Source organism: Prinia subflava, chromosome 5, assembly GCF_021018805.1.
Source record: "Prinia subflava isolate CZ2003 ecotype Zambia chromosome 5, Cam_Psub_1.2, whole genome shotgun sequence".
Taxonomy (NCBI): domain Eukaryota; kingdom Metazoa; phylum Chordata; class Aves; order Passeriformes; family Cisticolidae; genus Prinia; species Prinia subflava.
Window position 1 is genome coordinate 62,363,788 of NC_086251.1, and position 12,214 is coordinate 62,376,001.

The 12,214-nt window shown below is 49.7% G+C and overlaps 1 protein-coding gene across 1 annotated transcript in view; it reads left to right on the forward strand.

Annotated features, from left to right (window-relative positions):
- MDGA2 (MAM domain containing glycosylphosphatidylinositol anchor 2) overlaps positions 1-12,214 on the forward strand; it is a 216,659-nt gene that overhangs the window by 85,020 nt on the left and 119,425 nt on the right. The window contains exon 5 of the mRNA XM_063399182.1: positions 9,531-9,727. Coding sequence (XP_063255252.1) covers positions 9,531-9,727 — 197 coding nt within the window. The remainder of the gene's footprint in view (positions 1-9,530; positions 9,728-12,214) is intronic.

A 12,214-nucleotide genomic window follows, 5' to 3' on the forward strand; every position in this document is an offset into this window, starting at 1 on the left:
TTCATTTTTGAGTTGACCCTGCCACCCCGGCTCAGTTTGACCTCTTGTATCTCATGGCCCTGTCTGCTTTTTAGGGTTGGTTTTTTTTCTTGGCTGCTCTACTAAAAATCAATTTAATGACTTTTTTTTTCCCCCTATAAACCATCTGATCGTGGAGCTTTGAGGAATCCTCTCTCTGCCCAAATTTTTCTATTCAACTGCTTCATTTTCCATAAAAAAACAGCCTGGTTCTTCCCCAAACTGACTTGGTTTCCTTCCATTTCCAAGCTAATTCTTGCTCCTTATATTTATATTCCCTGGATCCAAAAAAGCTCTTCTGTACTGATTTCCCCTATGAGGTGCTTACAGCCAACAATAGTTTATAAAATATGAATATAATTTAAATTATTCACTGTTCTTTTTGGAGAAATTTGATGTTTTGTGCTTGTTACATCGTGTCCAGCCACCCAGACCCTGAGTTATTTTTCCAGGGTGGAAATGTTTCCTGTTGGCACTTTTCTTTGCCCTTGTAATTATTTCGTAATTAAATTATTAGTTAAGAAATAATTAAAGGGTAGTTAATTTATTGCTCTTTAATTATATCTTTTTTGTTGCCCTTTAGTTATTAAATGTGCTTAAAAACACAAGACCAGGTTAGGAACCCGTACTCTGGTCACAGATTCCAAGTGTGGAAGTAAATTAAATCCTGCACAGTGATCCCAGAAATTCCCATTATTCCGGGGCTTTCCCAGTGTTCCAGGCCATGCCTGGGGCATTTTGGTGCTGGGAACCTCTGCTGGGAATTCATGGATGTGCCTCGTTCTGTGTGAGCTCCTGACTCCTGCTGAGTGGGGAAAATCCGTTCATTGGGAAAAGCCACTCAGCCTTTTCTGTCTGTGCAGATTCCCAAAGAATCATGGAATCATGGAATTATTTGGGCTGGGAAGGGACCTGAAATCCCACCCAGTGCCACCCCTGCCATGGCAGGGACACCTCCCCCTGTCCCAGGCTGCTCCAGCCCCCAGTGTCCAACCTGGCCTTGGGCACTGCCAGGGATCCAGGGGCAGCCACAGCTGCTCCGGGAATTTCAGCCCAGCCAGGAATTCCCAATTCCCAATCTCCCAGCCAGCCCTGGCCCTCTGCAGTGGGAGCCATTCCCTGTGTCCTGTCCCTCCAGCCTTGTCCCCAGTCCCTCTGCAGCTCTCCTGGAGCCCCTTCAGGCCCTGCCAGGGGCTCTGAGCTCTCCCTGGAGCCTTCTCCTCTCCAGGGGAACATCTCCCAGCTCTCCCAGCCTGGCTCCAGAGGGGCTCCATTCCAGGAGCAGCTCCATGACCTCCTCCAACACATCCACACCCTCCTTGTCCCAAGCCCCTCTCCACCTTTAAGTCAGGTGTGGGTCACCAGCAGCTACAAAAATGCGAAAACATCCAGAAAAGATTCCTGGAGAGGCTTCATTCATGGGACACAAAGGGACACTTGGATAAAGACACTGGAATTCCCAGCTCTCCCAGCCTGGTCCAGAGCAGAGCAGCTCCAGCCCTTGGAGCAGCTCCGTGGGTTCCTCTGGATCACCTCCAGCAGCTCCACATCCTCCTGCTCTTGGATCAGGAGCCGGAGCAGCTCTGCAGGTGGGGCAGAATCCCCACCTGAGGGATCAGCCAGGGCACAATTCCAGGCCATGTCCAGCCTCTGATCCCCCCACACCCCCAATCCTTCTCCTCAGGGCTGCTCCCTCCCTGTGGGAGTCGAGCATTGGTGTGGATGTTCCTGTTTGTCCTGTGGGTGCTAAAACCTCTCTGCTCCCGGGAATTCCAGTGCTCACCCAGCCTCAGAACGCTGGGAATTGCCTCTGTTTGGTGTCCCCGGAGAAGGAAAACCCTCCTGGGCCATCCTCCAGTGCCACCAGGACATGCTCAGAGTGGTTTTTAAACACTTATTTTCAACCAGGTGTTTTTTAACCTCATTGAAAGATGGGGAAAGCGCCTTCTCCACAAAATCCCATCACCGAGAGCTCATTATATTTTCCTTTTGGAATTCTGTTGCAGCCTGGATGTTCAGGAAAGCATCACAGGCTGGAGCTGTGGGGGCTGTTGGTGCCGAGGTCGTTTGCTTTGTCCTTTTGTGTTGGAGAGCGTTAACAGCCCCTGGCAGGGCCTGATCCTCCTGAAATCCCATCGGGAATCGATGGCAGCTCCTCAGGGGTGCCCCGGGGTCACGCTCTCCATCCTGGGAACAAGGAGGGAACATTTGCTTCCTTCCAGCAGCTGGGAATGCTGCTTGCTTTGAGAGCTTTGGGGCTGTTCTGCACATGCAGCACTGCAGATGCAGAATAAATCTCTTTGAAAGGGTTGGAGAGGGGAAAACAGCTCCCACGGAGCTGGGGAATAGCTGGATTCCCGTCTTTCCAGCTCGGTTAGAGCTGTTGTGTGTCCACACCAGGCACATGAAGGGGTGGAGAGCAGGGGAGCTCGTTCCCTTTCCACAGCATGAAAGAAATAGAGAAATTAATGGAATTTTTGAGGTTTTGTCCCACAAACCTCAGCATCAAAGCTGCCTTGATGGAGGAGCTGTGACTGCTTCATCCCTGGAAGTGTTCCAGGCCAGGTTGGGTGGAGTTTGGAGCACCCTGGGATAGCAGAAGGTGTCCCTGCCATGGCAGGGGTGGCACTGGATGGGCTTTAAGTTCCTTCCTTCTAGACCAAACCATTCCGGAATTCTATGAGTTATTGAGAATAAATCTGATGAGCAGCAGCTGAAGGAGCTGGGAAGGGTCTGGGGCCCCAGGAGAGGCTGAGGGAGCTGGGAAGGGGCTGGAGAATTCCTGAGGGAGCTGGGGAAGGGGCTGGAGAATTCCTGAGGGAGCTGGGAAGGGGCTGGAGAATTCCTGAGGGAGCTGGGAAGGGGTGGAGACTCCTGGAGACTTCCTGAGGAGCTGGGAAGGGCTGAGCCTGGAGCAAAGGAGTCTCAGGGGGACCCCTGTGGCTCTGCACAGTCCCTGACAGGAGGGGACAGCCGGGGGGGTCGGGCTCTGCTCCAGGAACAGGGACAGGAGGAGAGGGAACGGCCTCAGGCTGGGCCAGGGGAGGGGCAGGGGGGACAGCAGCAGGAATTTCCCCATGGAAAGGGAGCTCAGGCTTGGAAGTGCCCAGGGAGGTTTGGAGTGCCCATCGCTGGAGGTGTCCCAGGAATTCCTGGGAGGTGGCACTGAGAGCTCTGGGCTGGGCACAGGGTGGGCATCGGGCACAGCTGGGACTCGCTGATCCTACATTCTTTTCCAGTCTCAATGATTCCATGGTTGAAAGCTGTGCTGGGGCAAGGAGGGAAAGCAGCTTGGAGAACAGGGAAGTTTCACATTGCCAGGATACCTCAGGAGCTGAGCAGCTCCAGCTCATTCTGGGATAACTCAGGAGCTGAGCAGCTCTGGCTCATTTTGGGATAACTCAGGAGCTGAGCAGTTCGGCTCATTTTGGGATAACTCAGGAGCTGAGCAGCTCCAGCTCATTCCGGGATAACTCAGGAGCTGAGCAGCTCCGGCTCATTTTGGGATAACTCAGGAGCTGAGCAGCTCCAGCTCATTTGGGATAACTCAGGAGCTGAGCAGCTCTGGCTCATTCCGGGATAACTCAGGAGCTGAGCAGCTCCGGCTCATTTTGGGATAACTCAGGAGCTGAGCAGCTCCGGCTCATTTTGGGATAACTCAGGAGCTGAGCAGCTCCAGCTCATTTTGGGATAACTCAGGAGCTGAGCAGCTCTGGCTCATTCCGGGATAACTCAGGAGCTGAGCAGCTCCGGCTCATTTTGGGATAACTCAGGAGCTGAGCAGCTCCGGCTCATTTTGGGATAACTCAGGAGCTGAGCAGCTCTGGCTCATTTTGGGATAACTCAGGAGCTGAGCAGCTCTGGCTCATTCCAGGATAACTCAGGAGCTGAGCAGCTCCGGCTCATTTTGGGATAACTCAGGAGCTGAGCAGCTCTGGCTCAGCGATGCGTCACCGCTGTCTCCGCTCTGCCCGCCAGGATGAAGCCGCTCCCATCCCTTTCCCAGATGTGTTTTATTCTTGTCCCGCCTGCTCTGAACATCTGAAGACAAAGGCAGCTAATTAACCAACGAAATCAGCAAACTGTGCAGGCCCAGCAGCTGGGAGGAGATGATCCAGCACATCCAGCCTGGATCCCGCCAGGCTGTTCGTGTTTGTGCGGCTCTGCCGGAGCTCAGGTCAGGGCTCTGGGGATGGTGGTCCGTGTTTCCCGCTTCCAGACAGCTCAATGCCTTTGGAATTCTGCACGGGGAGGATTTGAACAGGATCTGCCACACTCCGTGCACCTCCACTCCACCATGATGATGCAGGTCCCAGGGAATTTGGATTAGGCCCGTTCTGATCAGCTTAGGCTGAGCTTTCCGTTTGTTCGGGAGCTTAGGGGGTGTGAGGGGAATTCTTCCAACCCAGTGTTTACCATGCCTGGCCCACCTGGGTTTTAGGGAGCGTTTGGTTCAATTCAGGGATTAAAGACTGAGAAATTGAACCTGATGGTGGCACAAACCTCTGTGGGAAACATCTTCCCGTAATTATTTTCAGGTTCATTAAGAGACTTTCCCCACATTTTGATTTAAAGAGTGATTCATCTGTTGACTCTTCACAATTTCATCAACCCCAAATGAAAATTTCGGGGTATTTTTTCCCTTTCTTGTGAAACAGTGAAGAGATTCATCTTGTTGAGCTTCCCAGTGGTAAATCTTCATAGGGTTTTTTTTGGTGTGGTATTTGAAATTATTGAATCAGGAATAGTTTGGGTTGGAAAGGACCTTAAATCCCATCCCATTCCACCCCTGCCATGGGCAGGGACACCTTCCATTGTCCCAGGCTGTTCCAAACCCCATCCAACCTGGCCTTGGACCCCGCCAGGGATCCAGGGGCTTCCCTTCCCTTCCCTTCCCTTCCCTTCCCTTCCCTTCCCTTCCCTTCCCTTCCCTTCCCTTCCCTTCCCTTCCCTTCCCTTCCCTTCCCTTCCCTTCCCTTCCCTTCCCTTCCCTTCCCTTCCCTTCCCTTCCCTTCCCTTCCCTTCCCTTCCCTTCCCTTCCCTTCCCTTCCCTTCCCTTCCCTTCCCTTCCCTTCCCTTCCCTTCCCTTCCCTTCCCTTCCCTTCCCTTCCCTTCCCTTCCCTTCCCTTCCCTTCCCTTCCCTTCCCTTCCCTTCCCTTCCCTTCCCTTCCCTTCCCTTCCCTTCCCTTCCCTTCCCTTCCCTTCCCTTCCCTTCCCTTCCCTTCCCTTCCCTTCCCTTCCCTTCCCTTCCCTTCCCTTCCCTTCCCTTCCCTTCCCTTCCCCTGGATATTCCCGTGTTGCTGGGAAAGAATAACCACCCCCAGCCACCCACATGCACAGAGCTTTAAGCAGAAGGTTTTTTAAATCTGTTTTAATTGATTGAATCTCAATCAGTGCCGATTCAATCAGAACTGAATCCAGAATTCTGGAGAACTTCCATGAGCACCGGGATCAGGTGGCTTTGCCCAACCTGGCTGAAGGCAGGGAATTTTGGAGTTTCCCTGCAATATCCCTGCAGATTCCCGTGTTCAAACCTCGTATTTTTCCTGCTTTTTCTCTTTCCAGCTCTCACATGGCCTGAGCAAAGCCCAGCCTTATGTAAGATCACATTTGTGCGGCCCTTCCCAACACCGGGAATGTTCAGGGAAATCTCCCAAAAAGTGGGAGCATTCTTTGCTCTCCTGGTAGTGCTCCTGCTTTTGCTTTGCTGCAGCTGTCGGGATCTTTCCAGCACTGCTGTTGGAACAAAAATCCATCGGGTTCTGCAGTGGGAATTTTCCATTAATTGACCATTATGAAATGCTTTGGCAGAGGCTTTGCTGCAGTTCCATTCCCAAGCTGGATTTCTTGGAGCTTTCCCGAAATTCCTATCAAAATCCATCCTTTGCTTGGAAGGGATTAGCTGGAGAGGGACTTGGACAAGGGCTGGAGGGACAGGACACAGGGAATGGCTCCCACTGCCAGAGGGCAGGGGTGGATGGGAGACTGGGAATTGGGAATTCCTGGCTGGGCTGGAATTGCCAGAGCAGCTGTGGCTGCCCCTGGATCCCTGGCAGTGCCCAAGGCCAGGCTGGACACTGGGGCTGGAGCAGCCTGGGACAGTGGGAGGTGTCCCTGCCATGGCAGGGGTGGCACTGGATGGGATTTGAGATCCCTTCTATCCCAAACCATTCCATGCTTCCATGATCCACCATGGACCTCTTCCAAGAGAGGAGATTGGTCAAACTGGTGATGACGTCACAACTCCTGGAACCATGGAGTAATTTGGAATCATTCATCTAAAATGACCTCTTGTCCAGCCCCCTGCTCAAACCGTGGCCACCCTCAAGGTCAGATTCCTCAGGACTGTGTCCAGCCAAGCTCTGGATCTCTTCAGGTATCCCGTGGCCCCTCTGGACACTTGTCCAATTGCACAGGGAATTTGTTTTCCTCATATCCAGGAGAAATTTCTCTTGGTGCAGCTTAGACCTCACAGTCCTTTCCTCTGCACCTCCATGAAGGGTTTTTAATCTTCTCCAGAACTTTCTGGTAGCAAGTTGAAGACAGAAATTCCATCTGCTCTTCATCCCGGCTTCTCCTTTGTGTTCCTCTTCTCCAGGAGTCCCTTGGTTGGAATCTGGACACAGAAATTGGATTTTCCCTTCATCCAAGGTTGGCCCAGCCCAGCTCCCTCAGGATCTGGATGGCTCCATGTCACCTTGGTGGCCTCCCCTGCATTGCTCCAGTTTATCCATGTCTGGAGCTGGACAGGGCGCTCAGGAATTCATCTCACAGGGATGGGTTGGGCAAGAAGGAATCTTTCCCTGGAAACAGCTCTCCTGTTCTTGCAGCCAGGGCTGGAGGGGGTTTCAGTCCTCGTTTCAGTCCTGGTTCCAGGTTTTAAGTGATTTCCTGTGCCACGTCTTGAGCAACTCCATGAAAATGAAGCTGAGCCTGGATTTGTACCTCTCAGGTCTTTTATCCAAGGATTCACCTTCATCCAAGGGTCAGAGATTGGAAGAGCATCCCTGGGCTCGGTGATGGAGCTCACGGCTCCTTGTTTGCCATCCAGGGATGTGCTTTAATAGGGATAACCCAGGAATCAGTGTGGGAAAGGTTCTGTTCTCCATCAAAGCTCAGGGAACAGGTGTTTGACCCTAAAAATTGCAGCGAGTTAATTCTCTCCTTTTTACTTCCAACTTCACCAGGAGCAGCCAGAATTTCTGAGCACTCTCAACCCTTTTCAAGCGCTGCTGTGATTTCAAATAACCTTTCAAACAAAACTGAAATCTCATTAGGAAATGCCATCCTAATTTGGAGCAGCAGATCCATAATTTGCTTCTGTGATCTTAAATTAAATGTTTCGGAGGGGAGGATGAAGGTAACATTTATTTAAAATCCGTGCCCCATTACGAGGTATTATTGCTGGAATTGTTGGGAATTTTGGAACAGGTTTTGTTTCTAATTAATCAAGAGACTCTCCAGCTTCACTCTTCTTATGCAAATAGAAATGGAGTGGCTAAAGAGGAATTTTTAATCTTTAGATGAATTTATAGTCCATGGATTTAGTCTTTTTTTCTTTTTCTGGAAATTGCTTTTCAACATGGAATTTTCATATGTTCTAATCTTATTTATTTTATTAACGAAGTTCTTCCTTAAGAATTCCATGGATTGTCAAGCTTTGGAAGAGGCTGGTCAGGGTGGAGACAGCATGGCTGGAAAAGTTCAGTCATTTGTGGATGTGGCTCTTGAGGCCGTGGTTTAGTGGTGGTGGTGGTTGATGGTTGGATTTGGTGATCTCAGGGGGCTTTTCCAACGTCAACAATTCCGGGATTCTCCACCTTTTCAGAGGGATTTGAGGGTGCCTTTGACTGGTTCCTTTTGGTCACGTGAAGATTTGAGAACCTCGTTCTCCTTTCCACTGAAATCTGGCCTCAGATAAACCTGATGAAGCAACATTCTGATAATTACTCACACCAGACTTCGCAAAAATCAGGTTAAATTTGGGGATAAGGGAATAACTAATCCCTATACAAAGGGTTTTAAGGAATTTTAAGGAACAAGAAGTGCTGAGAAGGTTCTGGAATGTTTGCAGCCAAGGCTGAGTTGCACATGGAATGTTGTGTGCCTGTGTGATTGGAGGGCCACCTGGAATGATGAATCCTGGATTCCAGCACTAAAACCATGGAATTGTTGGTGAGGAGATCATGGAGATGCTCCGAGGGCTGGAGCTGCTCTGGAGCCAGGCTGGGAGAGCTGGGAATGCTCCCCTGGAGAGGAGAAGGATCCAGGGAGAGCTGAGGGTACCTAAAGGGGCTCCAGGAGAGCTGGAGAGGGACTGGGGACAAGGGCTGGAGGGACAGGACACAGGGAATGGCTCCCACTGCCAGAGGGCAGGGATGGGTGGGAGATTGGGAATTGGGAATTGCTGGCTGGGCTGGAATTGCCAGAGCAGCTGTGGCTGCCCCTGGATCCCTGGAAGTGCCCAAGGCCAGGTTGGATCAGCCTGGCACAGGGGGAGGTGTCCCACATGGGTGGGATGTGATTTAAGGTTCTTCCAACCCAACCCATTGGTTTCCAGGGATAGATGGAGAGGAGAAGTGGGAATAACTTCCCACTACAGAGAACCAGGATTGATGGGATATTGGGAAGGAATTCCTGGCTGCAAGAGTGGGCATTTGGAAGTTGTGTGTTTTTAACCAGTACTTAGGAAAAACATCCATTTTTCTCCTTGTTTTTCCTTGTTCCATTTCTTCCTTCCTCAATAAAATTATCCCTCCAGACACAGCTCAGAAAAACCCCCAGACCAGGAATCTCCTTTTTCCTGGTGGGATAAAGCCCAAATTAATTACTTCGGTATCCTCATATTCCAAGGGCTATTGTGTTTTTATTCCTTGCGGAAGCAAATTCCTCGTTGTGGGCATCTCATTTACTTGGAGCTGCTGCAGTGGGAGTAATTATCTGATATCTGTATTTTAATCAAGAGAAATGTGTTCCAAAGCCCGGGATGAATTTACCTGCTGGAAGTTAAATGCCTGTAACTAAAAGCAGGGAATCTGCATTAAATTGCTGCCTTAAATTGCAGCTTTAAAAGCAAACAGCTGCGTGCACATGATCCATGGACTCCTGGATCCTGCCATTTGGATGCAAATCAGGCTGTCTATTTATTGCCAAAGCTTTATAATTTTGTGGAAAAGAGTTAGAAGAAACAAGGAGTAAAGCTGCGAACCAGACAAAACCGCGGTAATCATGGCACTATAATAGAAATATGATTGACATTAGCATGAGACTGGCTGCGCTGCTCTGCCTAAAAATGGGAGTTTTGAAGGAGATCCACTTGGGGGGAAGGAAATCAATCCGAAACCTGGCTTTTGCTGCAAAATTCCTAAAATCTGGGGCTTCTCGAGCTGTTTTGTGTCTGTTTTACCCTTGACTGGTGACGAGGCGCCGCGGGAAATTCCCGGCGCCGCGCTGCCGTCGGGCCGGCTAAAGCCTGGCTTAAACTTGACTTTTTCCTGCCGGTTTTTCCCCAGATTTGGACGACCCCATAGTCACGGTGCACCAGAGCATCGGGGAGGCCAAGGAGCAGTTCTATTATGAGAAGACCGTGTTCCTCAGGTGCGTGGCCAACTCCAACCCGCCCGTGCGCTACAGCTGGCGCCGCGGCCAGGAGGTGCTGCTGCAGGGCTCCGACAAGGGCGTGGAGATCTACGAGCCCTTCTTTACCCAGGTAGGCCCCAAAGAGGGAATTTTTTCCCCATCTTGAGACTTTGTAGCGGGATCTGCCCTGCTGGTTTGTGGGGTGGGGGTTGGGGATGGCCTCCAGGTGGCGATGCCCCGCCCAAACGCTCCCGGCTGTTGTTAAAAGATTTCCTGACATAAAATGCATTTAAGTTTTTGTAAAAGATGAATTATTTAATGATGAGGGAGTGATATCTGTGGGAAGCCTTTAAAAGTGATTTTTATTGTATCCTGCGAGCCCAAACTTCTGATTCCCGTTTCCTCATCCTTCCCGATCCGACTCAGCGATTCTGCACTGAGGCTAAATTACAGTCTTAAAATCTCTTCATATAAATAAAATTTTAGGAGAAATTTCTTTATGGAAGAGGTACAGGCTGCCCAAAGAGGGGTGGAGCCTCCATCCCTGGAGGTGTTCAGGAATCGTGTGGATGTGGCAAGTGGGGACACGGATGAATGGAGAACGTTGGTCATTGGTCATTGATGATCTTGGAGGGCTTTTCCAACCTTTAAAATTCCATGATTCCCGACTCTGTGGGAACTCCCCATGTTGGTTTTTACACTCCTTTTTTTCTGCCTCTTTTATCTTTAAATATAAGGCTTCATTTCACAATTCCCCCGCTTAAAAATGAGGTGGCAAAAAAGGAAATAAAACCTTCTCCAAAGTCTTCCTGTTCCCTTTCCCAAAGGAATCCTGGCTCTGTCGGATAAGCTGAGATTAATTTATCAAGTGCACATTTGCACCGAGAAAGGATAAAAAAGGTGGCAAATCCCATTGTCTGTGGGCGAAAGTGTGGGATGGTGTTTGAAGAAAAAATAACAAAAAAGAAATAGAAAAAAAGGGAGAAAAAATGGTTTGGAAAATTGCAAGGAATAACAAGAAAAGCCAGAGGTGAAAACTGCCTGGTAATTTGGTGTTGGGAGCAGAAAGCAACTGCAACTTTCATAAATAATTTTCACTTAATGATTTGAGAGCACCTTCATTTGTGGCTTTTTATTGTACTTGACAGCTTTATATTGCTCCAACAGCTCCGTGTTTTCTGGAGAAATGTGGAGCCCGGAACCTTGCAGAGATGGGAATTAAATCACAGAGCCAAGTTATTGGTGTCCTAAATGTAATGAGATTATTTTTAATTTAACATGAACGGACCCGGTTTAGCAAATCTGAGGCTTTGCTTGGACTCAAGTGTAAACTGGAGTTTTGAAATGTTTTAATTAAAAAGAGAAAGTGGACTTTTTATTTTATATTTCACTGTGGAAATGCTGAGGATTGCCTTCCCTAAAATCTAAGGATTCATCCACTAAAATGTATCACATGAAATTGGATTTTTTTTTTAGGTTATTAAGATCACCCTCCCTAAAATCTCGGCGTGGGTTTAATTAATGAATAAATCAGATTGTCCTGGTGATATTCCAATCTTATCCATAACCTTTCTCCAGTTATTGGAGGGCAGCTGGAATTAGTGTGGCCTGGATCCGTGCAGGCAAGATCTGCTCTGTGTTTATGAGAGGAAAAGATGTAATTAAAGGTTCAAGAGCCATCAACATCTTCTGCTTAATTAGTTCATTTGATGGTGGGGATGCAAATAGGGAGAGCTGATGGCAAGAGGGACAGAGGGGATTTGGCTTCAGAGAATCAAGACTTGGGAATTTGGAGGGGGAATTTTTTTGTGGAGGGTTCTGAAGGAGGATTTTAACCTGGAAGTGAAATGGAATGGAAAGGGAAACAAAATTTATCAGGTTTTTTTACCCAGAAAAGAAATTGATTGTTATTTCTGGTGGTTTAATTCTGGTGATCACAAAATCCTGGAATGCTTTGGGTGGGAAGGGACCTTAAAGCTCATCCCATTCCCATGGCAGGGACACCTCCCCCTGTCCCAAGCTGCTCCAGCCTGGCCTTGGGCACTGCCAGGGATCCAGGGGCAGCCACAGCTGCTCTGGCAATTCCAGCCCAGCCAGCAATTCCCAATTCCCAATCTCCCACCCAGCCCTGCCCTCTGGCAGTGGGAGCCATTCCCTGTGTCCTGTCCCTCCAGCCCTTGTCCCCAGTCCCTCTGCAGCTCTCCTGGAGCCCCTTCAGGCCCTGCCAGGGGCTCTGAGCTCTCCCTGGAGCCTTCTCCTCTCCAGGGGAACATTCCCAGCTCTCCCAGCCTGGCTCCAGAGCAGCTCCAGCCCTTGGAGCAGCTCCATGGATTCCTCTGGATCACTGCAGCAGCTCCAGGTCCTGCTGTGTCCCCAGAGCTGGGGCAGTTCTGCAGTTGGGGTCTCACCTGAGCAGGGCAGAGGGACAGAATCCCCCCCTTTCCCCTTTTTCCAATGCTCTGGGATGATCCCAAAATCCAGTCAGCAATCAAATCACAGGGGATGTTTGGGAAATTGGGCAAATCCAGACAAATTCCTCAGATATGGTCAGATTTTTCCAGTCAATCCAGAAACAAGAGCCACTTACTCCAGCATCCATGGGGAGAGAAACGCAACA